The 25,632-nt window shown below is 44.3% G+C and overlaps 1 protein-coding gene across 1 annotated transcript; it reads left to right on the plus strand.

The window, feature by feature from the left end:
• The first annotated feature begins 447 nt into the window (after positions 1-447).
• LOC138352062 (protein starmaker-like) lies at positions 448-25,538 on the plus strand. The gene is made up of 5 exons (XM_069304243.1): positions 448-588; positions 12,354-12,468; positions 12,762-12,839; positions 20,955-22,595; positions 25,087-25,538. Exons 1-5 carry the CDS (start codon positions 448-450, stop codon positions 25,536-25,538), a joined length of 2,427 nt encoding a protein of 808 aa, XP_069160344.1.
• Positions 25,539-25,632: the final 94 nt, after the last annotated feature.

Here is a 25,632-nt window from a genome sequence, read left to right on the forward strand (position 1 = left end):
AGTTAAAAGCCAATGGAATACTCTTTGGCAAGTCCAAATCTATAAAAATATAAATCAGCAACAGTCTAGAGCACCAATTCCTTCTAGTCTAAACAACAGGACCTCGAACAACTGGAGAAACAGAACACTACTCCACAAGGCAACAACAACCGCACAGATCAGGGCAGCAAAATTAATAAGCCTGCTAAGGTCTCCAGGATATCTCCAACACGGATTGTGACCTCTACATCATCTAATGCTTCAGTGGCTGGATGAAGCAAAGACACCACGACCCAACCCAGAGTCTCCTCACCTACCAAGATAAAAGAGAGGCAGCTAAAGGCATATCAAGTGACTGTTCCAATAGTTAACGCCTCCCTGACAGAAACCTTCAACAAGATGTTTGACAAAGCATTCCAAGCACTGGAACACACCAACCCTTAGTCAAGGAAGGAAATGTTAACAGAGATGAAAAAATCTAGTGAACTTATTTCCTCCACACTTCAACAAACCCTACCGGAAAATGTCGACGAAGTCGAAGAAGGAGACGAAACTGAATTGTTTCAGCACTCAATGGCAGTCGCCACTCTAGCCAAGAAGACACAAGCCGTCAGGGAATCAGCACATTAGAAACCACCAGGGACTCAATGGATTCAACTTCATACAGAATAATGGACTGAATAGTGGATAATGGAGAATACCCAACCCATATTGGTCACAGGAAGCTGGATCTCTCGTTTGTCTCCACCAGTATTTATGAGTTGCGTTACTGGTCAGTTGACCATGTACTGACTAGTGACCACTTTGCTACAAGCACAGTTATTAATATAGCACTACCGCCCAGACCTCCAGCTCCCGAGCCCGGATGGAACTTTATCAAAGCAGATTCGACGAAATTTCAGGAATCTCTTTAAATTTGGCACCAAAACTACACTCAGCCTGACAACACTGAAGAAACGGAAAATGATTTAGTAAATGCAATACATAGAGCAGCAGATCACTCCATCCTCAAGAAGAAAACAATTACCCAACAACATAAAGACCATTGGTACTAATGCAAATAGGGACAAAGCATTCCAAACACTGAAATCATAGAGCTACATTACAGACTAAATTGTGCACGAAAGAATTTCAGAAAAGACAGAACCCAAGATAATATAGAACTTCTTGGAGATGTCCGAGATCACGTGCATGAAGAAACAGCAAAAATCAAGGAAGGAAAAATGGCTCGAGTGGTGTGCCAAGCTAAATCAGCATATATCCTTGGGTGACATCTAGAGGTAGATCAACAAGGCCAAAGGAAAATCGCCTCCTGCTCTTCCCCATCATGTACATCCAGAACAAGAAGCAGAAAGAATAGCAAATATATTTACTTCAAGAGCCAGTTCCACTCAATTTCCACAAGCAACTCTCACTCACCAACAAATACTTCAAGCAGCAAGATGGAAAAACTGATGCTTTAGCCTTACTTGACGAACTAGACTAACCTTTCAATCTGAAAGAACTCAGAAGCGCTACAAAGAACCCTAAAAATACAGCTCCAGGCGAGGACAAAATCACTTACAACATGCTAGCCAAGCTAGGAGAAAAGGGTGAAGAAGCCTTCTTGAATCTCATCAACAGAGTATGGGTGACAAGAACCCGACCACTCTCTTGGAACAGTGCAATTATAGTTCTCATTCCAAAACCCAAAGACCCAGGAAATCCAAGACCCATCTCATTAACAAGCTGTCTGGCCAAAACTGCAGAAAGAATCGAATCAAATTGAATGGAAAGCCAAACCACTGCACCAAAATATGTATCCTTACTGAAAAGGTGTTGGAACCACAGCATGCCTTACCTCCCTCCTGGATCAAATCAACGACAAATTTGTTAAAAGAAGTCTGCTTAACAAAGAAGCTAAAGTCAAATTCCAAGGAAAAACATCGAACTCAAAGAGGCTGGAAAATGGAACTCCGCAGGGAGGAATACTAAGCCCCTTCCTCTTCAACTGTCTCATGGAACAATTTATGAAGCTCAATTTACCAAAAGCCAAACTGCTTAACTATGCAGACGACTTTGTGGTTATTATCAATAGCAAAGGCGCCAGGAACCATTCACAAAAATACCTAGACATCATCAGCAGGGAAGCGGAACGCATAGCATTGAAAATAAACAGCAATAAAACCAAAGCAATGGCCGTTAAAATGAAACTCAAGACATCAGACTCGCAATACAAGGACAAGAAAATGAGTGGGTTACCTCTTTTCAATACCTTGGAGTCATAATAAACAGCCAGTTGAAATTCACTCAAGAAATTTAATATATTCGGTAACGTTGCAAAGCCAGAAACTCAGCATTGCGCTCCCTGACAAGTCTTAGAGAGGGTGCATCTCTACCAGTACTCAAAATGTACTACGTTCAAGCAGCTAGGTCACTCATTGACTATGCTTCTCTTGATCTTACATCTCTTAGTGATAACAATGAAAGAAACTCGAATATCACAAAATGATGCCCTCAGAACAATGCTGGGAGCACCTATATGGACGCGTCGAGAGAATCTAAGAATGGAAACTAACTTACCAGCTTTAATAAACAAGATCAAGCAAAGAATAGACACTTAACAGCAAAACTTGTTGGAACCACTACCAGACTGTTACTCAAAGAGAGCATACATAGATAGCTTCACAGAAACCTTCAATAAAGAACAAGTACATGGACGGATAATCTGATCAAGATTCTAGAGAAAGTGGACTTGAAATGGACCATTGAAAACAAAGGAGAAGATAGACCATATCAACACTTTCGGCAGCCTCCTCCATGGGAAGAATCGAGTTTAAAGATATTCATTGAAAGATTACCAGTTAAAAATCAGCATGTGACTCGCAGAGGCTCAAAGCTGTCATAGAACAACAAATTGAAACCATCTCAAGACCTACAATCACTCACATCTTCACAGACGGATCAGTTGATCAAGAAAAAGGTTCTGCTGGGGCAGCAGTTTACACTACCAACCATGAAGCTTACTGGAGCATGAATAGTGGGTGCTCAACATTGCAAACAGAATTATATGCCCTGAAGGAGGCCATAAACTATACAATTGAAAATAATTGACATGATGTCGTCATTCGTACCGACTCTAAATCTTCGCTCCAGGCATTGTTATCCAGTCAGCACAGAGATAATATACAACTCATCAAAGAAATCCAACATATAGGAAAAGAAGCCCACAATCTAGGGCTGTCAATCACTCTAAATTGGATACCAAGTCACACTGGCATAGATGGTAATGAAAAGGCAGACTCACTAGCAAAAACTGCCACTGTTCTATCTGTTGTACAGGTTAAAGTACTTCCAAGTTTCTTACAGATTAAGGAGCAAATCAAGAAGAAAATACTCCCAACTATCAAAAGTCGCCACAGAGCCAAAGTAGCGGAAGGAAGATCCACTGTGATGTGATACGAACAAGCCACTGGGTACTACTCCTTCAAGGCTGGCAAAAAGACATCTAGAGACATTGCAGTAGCCATCCACAGACTCGGACTTGGTTACAGGTGCTGCAGGGAGGTAATAAACCCAATAGTTAAAGAGTGTCGTCTGTGGAACAGATGCAGAGGCGCCGCTATTAAACTACTTACTGGAATGCGAAGCAACTGAAGCCCTGCGCATCAAACTCAACACTTATTCAACAAGAGCAACTGCATTAGATGAAACCTCTATAGTGACTACAATGGTTAGAAAAGCATATGAAGAATGGGACACACTAGTGAACACTGAGCATCTATATCCACCATAAAGATAATGTTAATAAAACAAAAGACTAAAACCAGTGCGAAAAAAGGAAATTCTACCTTCATTTAAATCTCTGACCCAAATATCACAGTAACAAGGTTATCGTGAACCAGAATTGTGAAGGACAAGACTCGTCATTTGCAATTCTTGGACGAGTCTCGTTGCAAACTTCTGAACCTTTTAGAGTTTCCTCAAGTGCTTAAAAGATGGATGCTTCATGATGGAGCGGCATACTCTAAACCTGGTCTCACACAGGCGGTGTACAGTGATCTATACATGATTCCTTATTTAGGTTCGTAAAAGATGTTGTGACTTTTGCTGGTGGAGAGCATGCAGCTGACGTTATCCTACTTGTACGAGGCTCCGGAGTTAGGTTTGGTGTTATGTCCACTCCCAGATCTTTTTCTCTAGTCGTTATAAAGAGGTTATTTCCTTTCATCGAGTATTGGTCTTTCGATTTCCTGGCTCCTGTCTCCATTTCATTACCTTACAAATACTTTTGATGAACTCCATTAGCCATTTCTCAGACCAACTCTGCAGCTTATTAGAGTCATCTTGGAAAATCTTTAAGTCTTATCTGTCACAACTCTTCACATTAGTTTTGCATCCTCTGGAAACATCAACATATAAAACTCAACTCCTGTCGATAGGTCATTCACATAAATGAGGAATAGTAAGGATCCCAGCACCGATCCTTGAAGTACCCCGCTTGTTACCCTCACTATTACTCTCTGACTCCTGTCTGTTAGGTATTTCCTTACCAATATTAATTCATTTCTACTTACTGTCTTCAGTTTGTATCGTAATCTCCTGTGTGGTGCTGTATCAAAGACGTTTTGACAATCCAGAAATTCGCAGAAATTCCCATCCATTAACACTAACATCCATGGTGATACTTGGTCTGGCTCAGAAGCTTTAGTTCCGTCTAGTGATGCTAGTTGTTTCCTTACTTCATCTGCTGTTACCTCAATATTAATAGCCTTTCGTCAGGGGTTACATCTTCTTCAAGCACCGGGAGCTGTTCAGGCTCAGTTGTGAACACTCTATGGAAGCTGACATTGTGTTCCTCGCAAATTTCCTTGTCATTCCTTTATATTCATCTTCTCTTCTTCGTAACCTTGTCACTTGGTCATTCACTGTTATTTTCCTCCTTATATGGCTGGGTAGGGGCTATGGTTATTTAGCTTCTATTGCTTTAAAATCAATATAATTTTCATAGTTTTTTTTTATATTCTTCTTATATTTATGCATTCATTTCTGACAGTGTTGCATCTATTACGGTGTTCCTCTGTTCCTTGACCTTTGTATTTCCTTCACTCTCTCTTGATTTTCGATTATGCTTCTTGACACTGTCTATTGACCCACGGGTTATTATATTCTCTCCTGCTTTATTCTCTTACTGGACGTATGAATCTCTCTTCTGCCTCTTTGCACCTCAGTTTGACTTGGGCCATCATTTCCTGGACCGTCTTCCCTCTAAGTTCCTCCTCCCACTGCACACTTCCCAGATACTCTCTTACTTTCATAGTCTCATTTTTATAGTCAACTCTCCCTTCCCTGACTCCTTGTCTTATGGGCACTGTTTTAAATTCTATCATCTAGTGAAACACCAGGACAAAATGGTCACTTGGTCCTAGTGGTATTTTTTCAATTTCTTTCTTTTTTGCACCCCATACCCATCCCGTGGGCGGTGGTGGAAAGGGTTACAGAGGCACATAATCGGTTCAGGAACTGAACCCAATAGGTCATTTAGCTAAGCTAGGGACAGTGTTGTAAAGCTAGTTACACAATTGTTAATGTAATATATATATATATATATATATATATATATATATATATATATATATATATATATATATATATATATATATATATATATATATATATATATATATATATATATACTCTCGATGACCTACAGTGGAAACAAGCCTCTCTTCCCGTAAGACTTGGGGGCCTCGGAGTTCGAACAGCAACGCAAATCGCTGTTCCAGCCTTCCTGTCCTCCTTATCAGCATCCGACGACCTTGTGAAGGAAATTCTACCTGCCCACTTACATCAGCTGGCAGGTGTACATGATCCCAATTTTACACGCTGTGCCACAGAGTGGGCCTCTCGTGCATGCCAATCACCTCAACTACCATCCCCAAAAACCCACAAGCAATCCAGCTGGGATGGTCCCATTGTAGACCAAGTTGCTGCAGAGTGCCTGGGTGCTGCAACAACACAACACGACATTGCTCGCCTCACAGCAGTAGCAGCACCACATGCAGGGGATTTCCTGTTAGCAACCCCAATGTCGGCAACTGGCACGCGTCTCACACCACACGCCCTCCGAATTGCTGTGGCCCTCCGCCTTGCTGCCCCAATCCACACCAGATATAGGTGTATTTGCGGCGAGGTGGTGGCTGACAGGTACGGCCACCATGGCCTACTCTGCCAAAGCACAGGGGGATGGCACTCGAGGCACAGTGAAGTTAATGACATCATCAAGAGGAGCCTCACCACAGCTGGATGCCCAGCTGAAAGAGAGCCCCGTTACCTAACGCCCCGTAACTCTGATGCTCTTATTGGTCGCCCGGATGGTATCACAGTGAACCCCTGGAAGAATAGCAAGCAGTTAGTATGGGACTACATGTGTGTATCAACCCTGGCTAACACCTACATTAACCTCAGTGTTGCACAACCAGGTGGCGCTGCCACCCACAGGGAAGCAGCCAAATCCCGTAAGTATAGAGAACTGGATCACCACTACAATTTTGTCCCCATTGCTTCTGAGACACTCGGCGCCTGGGGTAAAAGTGCTACCAGTTTTTTGAAGGAACTGGGTTCTAGGCTCATTGAAACAACAAGGGAACCGAGAGCTGCAAGCATTCTTTTCCAGCGCCTCAGTGTGGCGATACAGAGGGGAAATGCGCACTGCATCCAGGGTTCCTGCCCGCCATCTGAGGAGCTGGAGGAACTCGACAACCTATGATAACCATCTTTGTAACCCATATGTAACTCCTTTTTTGTAACAAAGTTCAAATAAAGTAAATATATATGTGTACATACAAAAGAATGGGGGTGGTAGGAGAAGATAATATTAGTGTTCAGTGAGAGACCACAAGGTCTCCTCTGAATACTTTTTATTTTCTTCTCCGAGGCTATGGGTCCCCACATTGGCACCAGAGGTGGTACCCTCACAAACTTTATCTATATATATATATATATATATATATATATATATATATATATATATATATATATATATATATATATATATATATGTCGTACCTAATAGCCAGAACGCACTTCTCAGCCTACTATTCAAGGCCCGATTTGCCTAATAAGCCAAGTTTTCATAAATTAATGTTTTTTCGTCTACCTAACCTACCTAACCTAACCTAACCTAGCTTTTTTTGGCTACCTAACCTAACCTTACCTATAAATATAGATTAGGTTAGGTTAGGTAGGGTTGGTTAGGTTCGGTCATATATCTACGTTAATTTTAACTCCAATAAAAAAAAATTGACCTCATACATAGAGAAAAGGGTTGCTTTATCATTTCATAAGAAAAAAATTATAGTAAATATATTAATTCAGGAAAACTTGGCTTATTAGGCAAATCGGGCCTTGAATAGTAGGCTGAGAAGTGAGTTCTGGCTACTAGGTACGACATATATATATATATATATATATATATATATATATATATATATATATATGTCGTACCTAGTAGCCAGAACGCACTTCTCAGCCTACTATGCAATGCCCGATTTGCCTAATAAGCCAAGTTTTCATGAATTAATTGTTTTTCGACTACCTAACCTACCTAACCTAACCTAACCTAACTTTTTTGGCTACCTAACCTAACCTAACCTATAAAGATAGGTTAGGTTAGGTTAGGTAGGGTTGGTTAGGTTCGGTCATATATCTACGTTAATTTTAACTCCAATAAAAAAAAATTGACCTCATACATAATGAAATGGGTAGCATTATCATTTCATAAGAAAAAAATTAGAGAAAATATATTAATTCATGAAAACTTGGCTTATTAGGCAAATCGGGCCTTGCATAGTAGGCTGAGAAGTGCGTTCTGGCTACTAGGTACGACATATATATATATATATATATATATATATATATATATATATATATATATATATATATATATATATATATATATATATATATATATAGGAATTATATATAGGTAGGAATTCTGAAAGAGCATCCGAGGTCCCACACTATCTCATTGCCTGGGAGAGGATTGGAGTTCTGGTTGGTTAAATACCCCAGAATTCCTACCTCTCTAATGGCTTTGAAGTATAGTGTAGTGGATACAGCATGCAACTGCCACCTTGTTGGCCAGTGTTCGAGTCCCCTGGTGGGTTGAGTGTCTAAAAAGTTATAAACTTCAGCTACTGGAATAGGGTAGTCTGTGCATTAAGCATTTGGCACTGAGTTTTCCCATATAACAGGAACCGATGAAAGAGCATCCGAGGTCCCACACTATCTCATTGCCTGGGAGAGGATTGGAGTTCTGGTTGGTTAAATACCCCAGAATTCCTACCTCTCTAATGGCTTTGAAGTATAGTGTAGTGGATACAGCATGCAACTGCCACCTTGTTGGCCAGTGTTCGAGTCCCCTGGTGGGTTGAGTGTCTAAAAAGTTATAAACTTCAGCTACTGGAATAGGGTAGTCTGTGCATTAAGCATTTGGCACTGAGTTTTCCCATATAACAGGAACCGATGAAAGAGCATCCGAGGTCCCACACTATCTCATTGCCTGGGAGAGGATTGGAGTTCTGGTTGGTTAAATACCCCAGAATTCCTACCTCTCTAATGGCTTTGAAGTATAGTGTAGTGGATACAGCATGCAACTGCCACCTTGTTGGCCAGTGTTCAAGTCCCCTGGTGGGTTGAGTGTCTAAAAAGTTATAAACTTCAGCTACTGGAATAGGGTAGTCTGTGCATTAAGCATTTGGCACTGAGTTTTCCCATATAACAGGAACCGATGAAAGAGCATCCGAGGTCCCACACTATCTCATTGCCTGGGAGAGGATTGGAGTTCTGGTTGGTTAAATACCCCAGAATTCCTACCTCTCTAATGGCTTTGAAGTATAGTGTAGTGGATACAGCATGCAACTGCCACCTTGTTGGCCAGTGTTCGAGTCCCCTGGTGGGTTGAGTGTCTAAAAAGTTATAAACTTCAGCTACTGGAATAGGGTAGTCTGTGCATTATATATATATATATATATATATATATATATATATATATATATATATATATATATATATATATATATATATGTATATATATATATATATATATATATATATATATATATATATATATATATATATATATATATATTATTAAATATGACCGAAAAAGTAAGATTAATAATTCTAACACGAATTTTCTCGATCTTTCTTACGTTTCTTTTCACTGTTGATGGTAATTCAAAGATCAATTCTCCAAAATTCATTTTTATTTCTAGTCTGACGCGACACTTGAGTGCGTTTCGTAAAACTTATTACATTTTCAAAGACTTTAGTTTACAAACACACAACTGAAACTGAATAGAGCTTACACATCTTCGATTTTATATCTACATTTGGGTGAGATGGATGAGGTGAAAACAAACTTTCAACAATGGGTATTGAATGGGTATTAAATTCAAACACAAGACAAAACACGAAACAATGGGTATTGAATGGAAGTAATTGTAGAAAGCCTATTGGTTCATATTTCTTGATGCTTCTATATTGGAGCGGAGTCTTGAAGTGGGTAGAATATAGTTGTGCATTAATTGGCTGTTGATTGCTGGTGTTGACTTCTTGATGTGTAGTGCCTCGCAGACGTCAAGCCGCCTGCTATCGCTGTATCTATCGATGATTTCTGTGTTGTTTGCTAAGATTTCTCTGGTGATGGTTTGTTTGTGGGAAGAGATTATATGTTCCTTAATGGAGCCCTGTTGCTTATGCATCGTTAAACGCCTGGAAAGAGATGTTGCCTTGCCTATATACTGGGTTTTTTTAGGCTTACAGTCCCCAAGAGGGCATTTGAAGGCATAGACGACGTTGGTCTCTTTTAAAGCGTTCTGCTTTGTGTCTGGAGAGTTTCTCATGAGTAGGCTGGCCGTTTTTCTGGTTTTATAGTAAATCGTCAGTTGTATCTTCTGATTTTTGTCTGTAGGGATAACGTTTCTACTGACAATATCTTTCAGGACCCTTTCCTCCGTTTTATGAGCTGTGGAAAAGAAGTTCCTGTAAAATACTCTAATAGGGGGTATAGGTGTTGTGTTAGTTGTCTCTTCAAAGGTTGCATGGCGTTTCACTTTCCTTCTTATGATGTCTTCCACGAAACCATTGGAGAAGCCGTTGTTGACTAGGACCTGCCTTACCCTACAGAGTTCTTCATCGACTTGCTTCCATTCTGAGCTGTGGCTGAGGGCACACATGACCCCGCTTTTCTAGCCAGTGATTATCTAAGGCATTGACTCATGGCCTAATTCCCTGTCATACCTGCCTTTATAGTTATGAATGGAGTTAGCCTCTACAACCTGCTCCTTCAAGTCATTCCATTTATCCACTACCCTTACGCTAAAAGAAAACTTTCTAACATCTCTACGACATCTCTAACATCTCTATGTTTGTGGGTGTGCATGTTGTTTATGGTGTAGCGAGTAATCCTTATACTCGCTCCAGTCTCTCATTATCTTAATGGCATAACTAATTAGCACTAATTACAGAAGCTATAATCTTTTCCCTAATTACCTGTAACAGTTCTTCCATCTTTCTATCTTATTGGAGGAAGCTGAGGTGTAGTCACCAAATATAAGCAAGCGATATGAGAATAGCCAACAGTACAATCTCCACAGTGATTCAGATAACTCCAGTACAGACGCTTTGGATTTACCTCACCTCTTCAACCTCAAGAATGAAGCACTCGTCGTGTACAGTTCTAATCAACCCCAAGACGCTACAGCTTCGACACAGAGCAGACAGCAGACTACGACCGCATCGAGCTACAATGCTCTCGCTCCCCATCGAGTTCAGACACTCACGATTCCTTTACGAGCCGCCACGCTCTCCCACATAGAGCTCCGCGACTCCGGCCTCACTCAGCTCTCTGCTCTGCTCCAAGCTCCGTCTGAACGTCTACGACAATGCCAATAATCGACTACTGTAATCAAAACTACTAAATAAATATGAAACTCACTAAACACTGTGTATGTAATCTACCGAACAACATAACATAATCGTACATTACAATGTACGTGTGTGTGTGCATGTGTATTTGTTTGTAAGAGTTGTACTGCATGTCTGCATAAAGATGAGGTCTAAAGATTAATGGGTAGCATACATGTACCTCCCAGAGAACACCCGTGTAAGAGCGGAACTTGCCAGCCAAAGACAAGGTAAATCACACAAGTTTACTCTCTCCTGCGTAGACTCGACCCGAGACAACGACGGCGGCGGCGTCGGTAACAAGAGGTAATGACAGGTCCGCAGTACTCAATCACCGCCCCGGCAGCTCCCAACACAGCGGCAACCAGAAGAATGACTTTGATTTTCCTTTTGCTGTAGTGTGTGTCAGTATCCTGTTGTTTTCTGTTACTATCGAGGGGTAACTACCCGATCAGGAAAAGAAAGTTTTGTGGAAAGTTGTGGAAGACACTTGCACGTACAGAAAGGTAGGTAAGGTACCCGGTGGTGCCCGGGTCACCCTCTTTCACCCCTCAACTCCCCACCCTCTCTCCTAATCAGACATCTTGGTTGGTAAGCGTGAGGACAAACATAAAGCAGTCACTGTAGTTAGTGGTAATACACACTTGCCTGGCGCTTCGTGAGCGCTTTGGCCTGGGTTCATATTTAGGTCGGAGAGGATTTACTGGGCGCCAATGCTTAACTGTTGCTTCTGTTTATCCAACAGTAAAATGGGTACCTGGTTGTTAAACGACTTGGTGGGTCGTATTTCACGGAACGTTAGGATTAAGGACTTGCTGGAGTCTCTCTTTCATCCATTTTCTGTATGCTAGCAGAAGACCCATTGATTTACAGAAAACCTGATTTTAGCGCAAACTAATACATACTTGAATGCAAAAGCCTATCATTAAAAATAATAATAATTTATTCATTGTGTCAGGTACAGGCAGCAAGTATATAAATTTACCTGAGAGCCACTAATACTAATGGCCTCGACGAGAATAGGAAGCTGGCGGCTTGTCAAAGGTCCCCCCATTTGCCCGTATGATCTTTTCTATCTGTATTTTAAAACCCAGCAGAGTTTTAGCGTTTACGGCTTCGGCGGGAAGACGGTTCTACGGGTTTACAACCCTATGGGTGAAAAAACACGTACTGTTTTCTGTCCTACAGCGTGGCTTGTTGAGCTTGAACCCGTTGCTCCTCGTTCGTGTTACATCTGACATTTTGAAGAAACTGTCCGGATCGACATCGTACAAATTGTTTAGTATTTTGAACGTTTCTGTGAGATCCGCCCTGTCATGCCTGGTCTGTAGTGTTGTTAGCCCTGTGGCCCTCAACCGTTCCTGATACGAGAGATGACTAGGCTCTGGCATGATTTTTGTTGCCCAGTGTTGCACCTTCTCCAGAGCAGCTATGTGCTTCTGGAGACGAGGTCTCCATGCCTGGATGCATTAATCCAGGTGGGGGCGCACCAGAGACTTATACAATTGAACGACTACTTTCTTTTCCCTGAAAGTAAAGGTATGCTTGATTATTCCCATGGTTTGGTTCGCTTATTTTTTACTGCCCCTCCCACTTGTTGTGCAACTTTTAGTGAATGATGGATTGTGAAATCAAGTTTCTTTTCTTCATCTATCTGTTGTAAGGTAGTGCCGTCACTTTGGTAGTTGTGACGTAGAATGTTATGCCCCCCATGCAAGGTCTTGCATTTATCGACATTTAAAAGCATTTGCCAGTCATCTGATCATTTGTGGAGTTCATGTAGATCTCTTTGTAAGGTCTCAATATCACTTTCACTTGCCACTTTACCACAGATCTTAGTGTCATCCGCAAATTTGATGACGCGGTTCTTAATGTTCTCATTTATGTCATTGATGAATATGACAAAAAGGGTTGGCCCCAGACTGGACCCCTGTGGCACCCCACTTAGCACATTTCTCCTGTCAGATTCATTCCCATTTAGCACGACCCTTTGTTTTCTATGTTTAACCATTGTTTTATCCATTCCAGTATTTTCCCATTTATTCCATGTTCCTATAATTTTCTTGCCAGTCTCTCATGCGGCAGCTTGTTAAAAGCTTTAGCAAAGTCCATGTAAGCTACATCTACCGGAAGTCCTTTGTCTGAATAGCCGGTTACCGTTTCCAGAAAAGTGAGCAGGTTAGTAAGGCAGGATCTATTTACAAGATCTCATACAACATACAACATCATACAACATCTCTGTGAGATGTTGTATGATTCCTTCCCTTCACGTGGTAGGCTTACATCCAGGTCACCCCCCCCCCCCTCCCAGGTCGACCAACTGACCCCACCCCCCAGGATGCAGCCCCACAACACGCTAACTCCTGGGTACCTATTTACTGTCAGGTGAACAGGTTTGTTAGGTGATTGAAATTGCTACTAACCATATGGACTGGCGCCTGTTAAACAGTGCACACCGCTGCTCAGGGCCGGATTAAGATAATATTGCTCTTTATTATTGTTCTTTATATTATTATGTATATAAATAAATAAATTATGTAAATAAGTAAATAAATTATATATAAATAAATAAATTATGTAAATAAATAAATAAATTACAGTCAATTTTATAAAAGTAAATAACTAATAAATAAATAACTAAATTTGGTACATTTTTTTATAAATATGTACCTGTAAATAAATTTGTAAAGAAATTACGTTATGAGTCTTCGTTCCAAAACAGTAATATTATTTATCACATAGAAGAAAGTAAGTAAGTAAGTAAGTAAGTAAGTAAGTAAGTAAGTAAGTAAGTAAGTAAGTAAGTAATTATCAATAGAAGGCACCAAACCAGGAAGGCTATGTAGCACCATCAATGTTGTAGCACCATCACTATGGCACTAAGTAGGCACTATGTAGCACCATCAAATGTGCGGGATAATCAGAGGGTGCTAAATATCACCAAGGATGCCAATACGAGAACAAAAACGCATAAGGCGAACGATATCAAAAGTATCTGAGTCGCCAAGAATTCTATCGAGGGACAAGCGACCGCGGGGGACAGTCGGACAACAAGACACACGCTCGTCCTGAAAGTCAGGACATTCAACAAGGATATGTACGACTGTAAGAGAGAAAATGCAATTCGGACAATAAGGAGCAGGGCGGCGCTCCATTAAGTGACCGTGAGTTAAACTGGTATGGCCAATACATAACCTAGCCAGAGCCGTTTCCCACCGCCGGTTACGGTGGCAGGAGGAGGGCCACTGGGACACACAACTCTTAAGAGTACGCAGTTTGTTACCAACAACAGAAGACCAACAACTCTGCCATCGGGCAAGGATGGAGGCATGAATAACTGGGTAAAAGTCAGAATAAGGAACACCTTTATGGGAGATGGGACAAGTGTGGATAGCATCCTTAGCGGCAGCATCCGCACGCTCATTTAAGGAGACACCAACATGGCTGGGAACCCAGCAAAACGCAGTCGACTAAAATTTACTGGAGATAAAAAGCAGCCAATGTTGAATCTCGATGACCACAGGGTGGACTGGATTAAAGGACCCTAAAGCCATGAGGGCACTACGAGAGTCAACTACTACCACGAAGGAGGATTGCCCCCGGGAAAGAAGGGGACGAAGAGCATAGAGAATAGCATAGAATTCTGCTGTGAAGATGCTAGCCTCCAGAGGAAGGCGACACATGTAAGTGTGGTCAGGAAAAACAACAGAGTAGCCCACACCGTCAGCAGACTTCGACCCGTCGGTGAAGATGGGAACGGAGTGGGAGTGAGAAGAAAAGTGCTCAAGGAAGTGGCGTTTCAGAACTGTAGGAGGGGTAAAAGCTTTAGTGATGCGGGTCAGAGAAGTACAAAATTTGGGAAGGGGGACCCTCCACGGGGGCAAGGAGGGAACAATATGAGGAGAAACATTAATAAGACGAACCGAAAGAGAACCTTGTAAGAGAGACAAACGGACAGAAAGAGGAAGGTGGTGAAGAAGAACAGGAACTACAGGAGGGGTAAAAGTCAAAGCACGATAGAGGCGAGAGTGAGGATGCTATAAGGATCGCGCAAGATAGTGAAGACAGTAGCGATCACGGCGATCCTGGAGAGACAGAAAGCCAGTGTCAGCGTACAAGCTGAGGGTAGAAGTTGAACGAAAAGCACCAGAGCTGAGGCGCAACCCAGTATGGTGCAAAGGATCAAGACGGCGAAGAGTAGAAGGAGAAGCAGAAGAGTATGCAGGGCAACCATAATCGAGCTTAGACAGGACGAGAGAGGAATGCAAATAGAGGAGCGTGCGCCTATCTGCTCCCCAAGAAGTATGGGACAAAACCTTAAGTAGGTTAAGGGCCTTAGAGCATTCAACACGGAGGTAAGAGACATGGGGAGACCAAGACAAACGAGTGTCAAAGAATAACCCCAAAAGCTTCGTGGAATCTTTGTATTCAAGGGGTTGACCATAAAGTGACAAAGAGGGACGAAGAACGACCCGCTTCCGAGTAAAAGTCATGGCACAAGTCTTAGTAGTAGAGAACTTGAAGCCATGATTGGTGGCCCAAGATGACACGGCATCAATCGCAAGTTGAAGCCGCCGTTGAAGGAGAGGCGAATCATCACCCCAACAGCAAAGAGTAAGATCATCAACATAAAGAGCGGAGAAGATGCCAGAAGGAAGGGAGGAAAGGAGACCATTGAGGGCAACCAGAAAAAGAGTAGTACTCAGAACACTACCTTGGGGCACACCTTCATACTGCCGAAAAGAGGCAGAGAGAGTGGCACCAAGCCTGACTCGAAAAGTACGACGAGAGAGAAAGCTTTGAAGGAAGAGAGGGAGATTACCACGAAGGCCAAAAGAACGAAGTTGGGACAGAATATGATATCTCCAAGTCGTGTCATAAGCCTTTTCCAGGTCAAAAAGGACAGCAACAACAGAGGTCTTCGCAGCAAAAGCAGTACGAATACAGACCTCCAAGTTCACCTGGACATCAGTCGTGCTGCGGCACTTGCGGAAACCAAATTGAGAAGGAGAGAGGTGGTGATGGTGTTCCAAGAACCACATCAGACGGACATTTACCATACGCTCAAACAGCTTGCAAACACAGCTCGTGAGAGCAATAGGGCGGAAGTCCTTAGGGGAGAGAGAGAGACCCTGGTGTCCGAATAGGGAGTACAACGGCATCGAGCCAGTCCTCAGGGACGGACGACGACTCCCAGACCTGGTTATACAGATTCAGTAAATACTGAATCGTGCACGGAGGGAGATGGCGAAGCATCTCATAATGAACGTCATCCGAGCCCGCTGCCGTAGATCCGCAGAGGGCCAGGGCAGACCGAAGTTCAGAAAGAGAGAAAGGATCGTTATAGGGAAGGCGGAGAAGAGTGTTGAAATCTAAAGGATAAGATTCAAGAACAGGCTTACGAAGAAGGAAGGATTGAGGAAGATGAGAACCAGAGCTAACGGAAGAAAAGTCGGAACCCAGTTCGGCCGCGACCTTCACTGGATCCGCCACAAGAGTCCCACGGAGGTGGAGAACCGGCGAGACATCTGGAATGAACTTGCCTGGAATCTTGCGGATCTTCTTCCAGATCTGCGGTAGAGGAGTATCGGACGTAATGGTGGAAACATAAGATTTCCAACTCTCACGTTTAGCAGTACAGATGGTTCTACGGGCCACCGCACTTGCCTTCCGAAATAGAATAAAAGAATCAGCCGTCTGCCGGCGGCGGTGTTTTTTCCAGGCTGCACGCTTACAGTGGACAGCCCGAGCACAGTCCGCATTCCATCAGGGAACGCACTTCCGTGTGCCCCGGGAGGAAGAGCGAGGAATAGAGCGGAGGGCAGCATTGAAGACAGTGTCATAAAAAAGAAGGAGGGCGCTAAGAAGAGGCAGAGAGGAGAGGTCAGAGAGAGTAGCGCGAAGGGTGAATAGGCACCAGTCAGCCTTGGCAAACTGCCACCTAGGGAAGGAGAGGGGAGGGTGGAAAGAGAAAAAGGAAACGAGGATGGGGAAATGATCACTGTTATGGAGGTCATCAAGAACCCACCACGTGAAATCTAAGTAAAGGGATGACGAGCAGAGAGAAAGATCAAGACAGGAAAGGGTGCGAGTTCGAGAGTCCACATGAGTGGGCTCACCAGAATTCAGAAGAGATAGAGAAGAAGCGAGGACGAACGGTTCGAGAAGACGGCCTCGGGTGTTTGTCAGAACATCACCCCAGAGGGAATGTCGACAGTTGAAATCACCCAAAAGGAGCACCGGCTCTGGCAAGGAGTCCAGGAGGTGCTTAAGATCAGGAAGGGAAAGAGGGACATTTGGAGGGAGATAAATGGAACAGACTGTATACCATTTACCCATAAAAACACGGGCAGCAGAACAATGGATTGGGGACGGAAGAAGTAAGAGGACGAAGGGAATATCAGAACGAATTAAGAGAGCAGTAGAGTTATGGGCCCCAGCAAGAGCTGGGGGGGGGGGGAGAAAGAAAGTAATAACCACGAAAGTGACCAGGACGAGCACCAAGCATTGGTTCCTGGAGACAAACACAAAGTGGTGTAAACTGTGTAATTAGAAGTTAGAGTTCATGGAAGTTGGCATAAAATCCACGAATATTCCACTGAAGAATAGACATTATCAAAGAGAAAGGACAGTAACAGAGAACAAGAAAGAAATTAAGGGAAAGAGGAACACAGTTTACTAAAGGATCTCAGGATCAGGGTCAGGACCAGGAGCAGGGTCAGGATCAGGGACTGGATCAGGAGTAGGGTCGGCAAAATCAGGGTTGGGGGCATGAGTAAACTTAGTAAGGAGAGAGGGAAGGGAGTGAGAGAACAGACCAGAGGCGGACTGACGGGGTCCGGAGGAGGAGGAGACAACTGAGAGGAGCAAGCAAGGACAGTTGGTGGAGGGGGGGGGCAGAAATCAGGGAGTGCACCTCAGGAAGGGCAGCAACAGAGAGGGAATCGGGGGCGGAGAAAACCTCCATATCAGAGACAGGGGGTTCGACAACTGAAATGGGAGGGGATGTAGTGTAGTGACAGAGTCAGAGGGAAGGGGCGAGGAAGAAAGCAAAACCTTCTTACCCGCTGGAGAGGAAGAAGGAGAGGAGCCAGGCTTACGTTTCTAACTCAAAGAGACAGGCGTTCCAGTAACAACGTACCGGGCGACAGAATCAATGGTCTCAGCAGAAGAGGAACGAGAGCGAACAACATGAAGATTGCTGAGAGGATGATGGATATCAGCCTGGACAGACAGGTGGCGTGGAGGGTCAAGAGACTAGGGGGAGGGTCGGGAAGAAAGAGTGGGGGGAGACGGGGAAGAAGACAAAGGAGATATGGTGGACTGGGTAGGAAGGGGGGAAATCCAAATGGAGAACCGGGAGGGAGACCATCCGGGACAGGAGGCAAAGAAATAGGGGAGGAGGAGGTGGGTGTGGTCGGGTTTAAGGCCTGGAAACGGTTGTGAAACTGAGGAAGACGGGAAGGACGAGGAGAGCTACAACGCAACACGCGAGCGTAGGAGACGCCCGCGAAAGGGGGTGAGACGACGAACTTGGCGTCTCGCTTCAGAAAAAGACATACGATCACGGTGCTTCACGTTGAGGACGGCTTCCTCGAGTTTGTAGTACATACACGAGCGTGAGAAGGTAGGGTGGGCTTCACCGCAATTGAGGCAGCGAGCCTGGGGAGAAGTGCACTCGGACTTAGAATGACTATTGTCCCCACACAAGGGGCACAGATACACAGTACCGGTGCATTTGAGGACACCGTGCCCGAACTTCCAACACTTATTGCATAGTCTAGGAGAGGGAATGTACTCCTGAACGGAGCATCTGCAACAATAATAGAGGGCGGAAGGGTCCTACTATCAAAAGTGATTTTTACAACTCGAAGGGGTTGACGGCGACGACCACGAGGGGGTCGAGTAAACGTGTCCACCTGGAGGACAGAATGGCCTTGGGCTTCGAGGATATGTTTAATATCCTCAGGTCAATCGTTGATGTCCCGAACACCAGTTGCAACATGGTGCGGGAGGAGAACAGTGCCAACACTGGCATTTAACCGAGCGTTCTTGGAGTCCCGAACAGGGGTCTCTCCAATCCAGGACAAAGCGGCTAAGCGAGTAGCTGCATCCTGAGAAGGAGCAAGGACGACGACCGTACTGTAACTGGTGGAGTTAAAAGTAACAGAGGCATCTACTAAATCAACAAGGTGTTTATGGAGGGAGAAATCGTCAGGAGGAGTAGAATCCAGATGGTGGAGATTAAAGTATTTAGCCCACGTAGCGGGACCAAACAAGGCATTGTAAGTAGTATTACGGGAAGGGATCATGCGAGTGCGGCCGTGGCAGGAACGGCGTTGAGAACCCCCGGAGTTCATGGGGGTAAAAGGCGCAGTAGTCACAATGAGAGACGGAGCCGTGCCAGGGGATGAGGTGGTCACCACTGGGGGCTGGGGACTCGACCCTACCGCAGAGGAGGGAGGGGAGCTGAGGGGAGTAGTCAGGTCGTCGGGGGCCCAATGCAGCGGGGGCTACAGGGCCTGGTCTTCCAACACAGTCCGACTCGGGGGCTTGGTCGCCCACCCCACGAGCCTGAGAAAATACAAGGGAAATATTATCAGACATGAAAACGAGGAAAACTTTCATTCACGAATGTCCTCCCACACCCACCATGGAGCCACAATTAGAGGCAGGACACCCAACAAGAAGCTATCGCCGATCATGCCGGGTGCGTCGTGAGTATACGCCCCACAAACGCCACCTGCATAAAATTCGAAATAGTCCGTCGAGAGCGGGTTCAGTGACGAAAGCAGGATTGACAATAAAAGGGTCCCCTCGCTCGAGACGTTGGGTACTACGGTTCTACTGGTGCAAGAGTATGCCTCCTCAAACACCCGAGCGTCAAAACAAAAGAAGGTCGAAAGAATAATCAAAACAGGTAAAAGGTCGGCAGGAAATGACAATTTGATAAGACAAGAGGGGGGGGGGGAGAAAAAGAAACACGAGTAAAAGGAAAAGGGGTCTGACAAAATTGGTAAAGGCAGCAGCAGGAGCATAAGGCTGCAAAAGGACAGAGGACTGACCCATGGAGTATCACACTCCGGCAGCTGCCCACCAAGCCCCCTCACGGCGACAACGGGCCAGACAGTGAGAGGGTTATCACATCGAAAACAAGCTGAATTTCCAGGGCTACATTCAAAATATTACTAAAAAAGTTTCTAAAACTGTTTGTATTCTTTCTAAGATCAGATATTATGCACCTCGCCCTGCCTTGCTAACGGTCTATTGCTCTCTCATCTGTTCTTGTCTCAACTATGGTATTTGTGCTTGGGGTTCTACTACCCATGATCATCTACGTCCTCTAATTACTCAACACAAAGCTGCTATTAGAACAATATCGAACTCTGGCCCCAGACAGCACTCGGTACCCTTACTTAAATTTTTGAACATGTTAGATATTAAGTCGCTGCACATCCTCTCACGTGTACTCTCTATATATTAAACTCTGAACTGTAATGCCAATCCTGACCTTAAACACTTCCTAGAAGGTTGTAACAGAACCCATGGGCACGACACCAGAAACAAATACCTATTTGATACTCCAAGAGTGCGCCTTAACCAATCTAGAAATGCTCTGCATCTCAAAGATCCCCCAAATGTGGAATTACCTCCCCAATCATGTCAAAGGCTGTCCATCTCTCAACCAGTTTAAGAGAAACAACTAAGTACCACCTAATAACTCCATGTTATCTACCTTACCCCCTAAGTGTCAACCGATGTCCTGCTATTCTCAAACATTATTGATTATTGACCACCTTGTACACCTGCTGGTATCTCCCATGTATAAACTTATACAAAAATATGAAAAAAAAAAAGAAAATTGTAGTCTGTTTATTTAGATAAAAATTACTTCTGCTGTTCCATCCAAAATTTAATATATGACATTTTTTACCTTTATTTTTTTTTTATTAGTTCAATTAGTGATTTTGATCTCAATTAGTTTTAAGTATTAGTTTTTAAGTGTTTTTCCCACATCTTGCCAGAAACGCTCAGCGTATTGGCGGATAGTGCACCATCACAGTGCTCCAGAAAGCATGATAGTGCACCATCACAGTGCTCCAGGGAGCATGATAGTGCACCATCACAGTGCTCCAGGGAGCATGATAGTGCACCATCACAGTGCTCCAGGGAGCATGATAGTGTACCATCACAGTGCTCCAGGGAGCATGATAGTGCACCATCACAGTGCTCCAGGGAGCATGATAGTGCACCATCACAGTGCTCCAGGGAGCATGATAGTGCACCATCAATGTGCTCCAGGGAGCATGATAGTGTACCATCACAGTGCTCCAGGGAGCATGATAGTGCACCATCACAGTGCTCCAGGGAGCATGATAGTGTACCATCACAGTGCTCCAGGGAGCATGATAGTGCACCATCACAGTGCTCCAGGGAGCATGATAGTGTACCATCACAGTGCTCCAGGGAGCATGATAGTGTACCATCACAGTGCTCCAGGGAGCATGATAGTGTATCATCACAGTGCTCTAGGGAGCATGATAGTGCACCATCACAGTGCTCCAGGGAGCATGATAGTGTACCATTATGGTCCTCCAGGGAGCATGATAGTGTACCATCACAGTGCTCTAGGGAGCATGATAGTGTACCATTATGGTCCTCCAGGGAGCATGATAGTGTATCATCACAGTGCTCCAGGGAGCATGATAGTGTACCATTATGGTCCTCCAGGGAGCATGATAGTGTACCATCACAGTGCTCCAGGGAGCATGATAGTGCACCATCACAGTGCTCCAGGGAGCATGATAGTGTACCATTATGGTCCTCCAGGGAGCATGATAGTGTACCATCACAGTGCTCCAGGGAGCATGATAGTGCACCATCACAGTGCTCCAGGGAGCATGATAGTGCACCATCACAGTGCTCCAGGGAGCATGATAGTGTACCATCACAGTGCTCCAGGGAGCATGATAGTGTACCATCACAGTGCTCCAGGGAGCATGATAGTGCACCATCACAGTGCTCCAGGGAGCATGATAGTGCACCATCACAGTACTCCAGGGAGCATGATAGTGCACCATCACAGTGCTCCAGGGAGCATGATAGTGTACCATCACAGTGCTCCAGGGAGCATGATAGTGCACCATCACAGTGCTCCAGGGAGCATGATAGTGCACCATCACAGTGCTCCAGGGAGCATGATAGTGTACCATCACAGTGCTCCAGGGAGCATGATAGTGTACCATCACAGTGCTCCAGGGAGCATGATAGTGCACCATCACAGTGCTCCAGGGAGCATGATAGTGTACCATCACAGTGCTCCAGGGAGCATGATAGTGCACCATCACAGTACTCCAGGGAGCATGATAGTGTACCATCACAGTACTCCAGGGAGCATGATAGTGTATCATCACAGTGCTCCAGGGAGCATGATAGTGTACCATTATGGTCCTCCAGGGAGCATGAAAGTGTATCATCACAGTGCTCCAGGGAGCATGATAGTGTACCATTATGGTCCTCCAGGGAGCATGATAGTGTACCATCACAGTACTCCAGGGAGCATGATAGTGCACCATCACAGTACTCCAGGGAGCATGATAGTGTATCATCACAGTGCTCCAGGGAGCATGATAGTGTACCATTATGGTCCTCCAGGGAGCATGATAGTAAATTTTTAAATTTTGCCCCGAGGGGCGAGTTTATTTGGCAGCGCCACTCATCTTGTGAGTGAACATACCGCCATAGCAGAATGTACAACACTCCCCAATAGGAAGAAAACCCGCTGGGTTGTTCATCCTGTCACTTGTACCCAGACAGAGCTGGGACTTGCTTAACTGTCTCAAGTGAACAGCTCCTCAAACAAGAAGATTAACATTTTTCAACCCTTAAAAGCTTACGTTATCTTGCGGGTGCAAAATGGGGAAATCTTTTAAGAACAGTATCAATATTTGACAAATAGTGTTTTCCTAACTCAAACAATGTGGGGTTTATTATTTTACAGTTATTCCTAATGTCTCTCAGGTGTTCACATTCACGTAGATAGTGGTCAAGGCGGTGTCCATCACTCTCACCACAGATTCTGCAACTTCGCTGATCAACTGTTGTTTCCATTCCAAATCTCCATGGATATTTGTATCCAAGACGGATTCTCGCTATTACTGATTCTCTCCCTCGTCGTCCTCCTCTTCGGCCATACTGATTGGGATTGCCAGCTGCAACCATGTTGTACCATCGTACAGATTCACTGGTTTGTGCTTCTATCCTCCTTTCCTCAGTTACCTTGTCACAGTGATGTTGCCTGATAATACCTCTAATTTGTAGTTGAGTCTTGGGCATGAAGTATTCAATATGGTCTCCTTCAGCGCCTTCAGCAGCCAGCACATCTGCTCGTTCATTTCCACATATTCCAACATGGGAGGGGATCCACAGAAATTTGATGACTCTTCCCTGATTGGTAAGTACTCTCACAGCTCTCTTGATTTCAGCGACTATTGCAAGATTTTCTGCCTGATTTTTACTTAGGCTTTGCAGTGCTGCTTTTGAATCGGTGCAAATCACTGCACCATTAGTGTTCCGTTCAAGAAACCTTAACGCCATAACAATGGCAGTTAGCTCTGCTTGCGTTGAAGAGGCATAGTTCTCAATACGTGCTTTTTCTTCATTTCTGCGTTGGAAGGTATTATCCTTGATTACCGTGTATGCTGCACCAGCCCTGCCATTGATAGGATTAGATGACCCGTCAGTGTAGATTTGATCTAGTTCATCTCCGGCTTCTTTATAAATTTCCTCGAGATACTTGTGCCTCATTTCTTGTGGTATCATGTTGGATTTTTTCATTGCCATTTCATTGATGATGATCTTGCATGAGTCATCCTCCCAGGGAGGTAACCTCTCTACAGGCAGGAGCTCACGGGCTTGCTCAAGCAGGTGAAGCTCTTCAAGGTAGCAGACTGCTCTGTGATGCCATTTTTTGCTTCTCCTGTTTCCCCCTGAAAGTAGCACAGAGCTCAGTTTTTTCTTGGCAATATCATTGTAATGGGGATCTCTGGCTATCCTAATTGCAAGCTTAGCATTCAGCTCCTGAATTCTGCTTTTAACACTGGGAAGGGACAACTCCTCGCGTAGATTAGACGTTTTGGCAGTTCTTGGAACTCCAAGAATGATTGTCATGGCTTCATTTTGAATGCTTTCAAGCCTTTTCCAATCGCTTTGGGAGTAGGTGCACAGTACTGGTGCGGCATAGTCTATGACGGAGCGCACTTAGGCTGTGTACATCATTTTGAGCACGGCAATAGAGGCTCCATGTCCATTCCAGGTCATAGCTTTCAGTGCCCTGAGTCGACTTTTGCATGTTCCTATGAGTTGATTGAGCTCCTCTTTCTTTCCCTTGTTAGAGCCGACAATGACGCCAAGGTACCGATAGTGGTCAACCCATTCAAGTGTTACACCATTAATTTGCAGTTCTTCATTTGCTCTCCGCTTGCGATGGGAGTATGCCTTCGTCTTGTTTGTGGAGAGAGTGAAACCGAGCTCAATACATTTCCTTCCGAGGAGTTCAATGGACTGTTCAATTTTTCCCAAGGTGGGAGCTTGTATTAGGACATCATCTGCATATCCCACTTGTTGTGTTCCTTCCGGAAAATCAATATTTGCAATGGCGTTCATAAGTACATTGAATAGTGTAGGGCTTAAGACTCCGCCTTGGTGGGTCCCGAGTTCCATATTCATTGTTCTGGAGACTGCTCCATTGAAGCAAACCTTGGCTTTCCTTCCTGTGAGGTAGTCTTCAACCCATTTCATGAGTCTCCCCTTGACACCCATGCATGCAAGCTCGTCCAGGATCGCAATCCCCTGTGCTTTGTCGAAGGCTCCTTTGATGTCAACAAATACAGAGTACCTAGCCGTGTCATTAGCCAAGTAATTAACTATACAATTTGCTGTGCTCCGTCCTTTAACAAATCCATTGACCCCCTCCCCTAACCTGCCTATTTTGTGCAACAGTCGGTTTAGGATGATCCTTTCAAGCATCTTGCAAGTGCATGACACGAGGCTGATAGGTCTGTAATTGCCAGGGTCATTAGGCTTCGGTATGGGAATAATTATTGCGTGTTTCCATTGTGTGGGCAACACTCCACTTAGGAATGACTTGTTAAACAGGTGGAGTAGTGGATTCCCAACATGATAGTGTATCATCACAGTGCTCCAGGGAGCATGATAGTGTATCATCACAGTGCTCCAGGGAGTATGATAGTGTATCATCACAGTGCTCCAGGGAGCATGATAGTGTATCATCACAGTACTCCAGGGAGCATGATAGTGTATCATCACAGTGCTCCAGGGAGCATGATAGTGTACCATTATGGTCCTCCAGGGAGCATGATAGTGTATCATCACAGTGCTCCAGGGAGCATGATAGTGTATCATCACAGTGCTCCAGGGAGCATGATAGTGTATCATCACAGTGCTCCAGGGAGCATGATAGTGTACCATTATGGTCCTCCAGGGAGCATGATAGTGTATCATCACAGTGCTCCAGGGAGCATGATAGTGTACCATTATGGTACTCCATAAAGAATAGGATAATATCTCCCAGTAGCGACACCTGGTGACAATCCAACAGACTGTTGTGTCTGGCCACATGTTGTGGACACCGTCCTCACACCGTGGCGGTGATCAGTATGTGCGCCTGCAGGATCGAGCTCT

The sequence above is a fragment of the Procambarus clarkii genome, chromosome 52 (genome assembly GCF_040958095.1).
Source record: "Procambarus clarkii isolate CNS0578487 chromosome 52, FALCON_Pclarkii_2.0, whole genome shotgun sequence".
In the NCBI taxonomy this organism is placed as follows: domain Eukaryota; kingdom Metazoa; phylum Arthropoda; class Malacostraca; order Decapoda; family Cambaridae; genus Procambarus; species Procambarus clarkii.

Coding starts and splice junctions, on each gene's coding strand:
- LOC138352062 (XM_069304243.1), top strand. CDS start 448: ATGAAAAAATCTAGTGAACTTATTTCCTCCACACTTCAACAAACCCTA. Junction 589..12,353: donor TAGCCAAGAAGACACAAGCC/GTCAGGGAATCA, acceptor CACCTTCTCCAG/AGCAGCTATGTGCTTCTGGA. Junction 12,469..12,761: donor TCTTTTCCCTGAAAGTAAAG/GTATGCTTGATT, acceptor ACTTTACCACAG/ATCTTAGTGTCATCCGCAAA.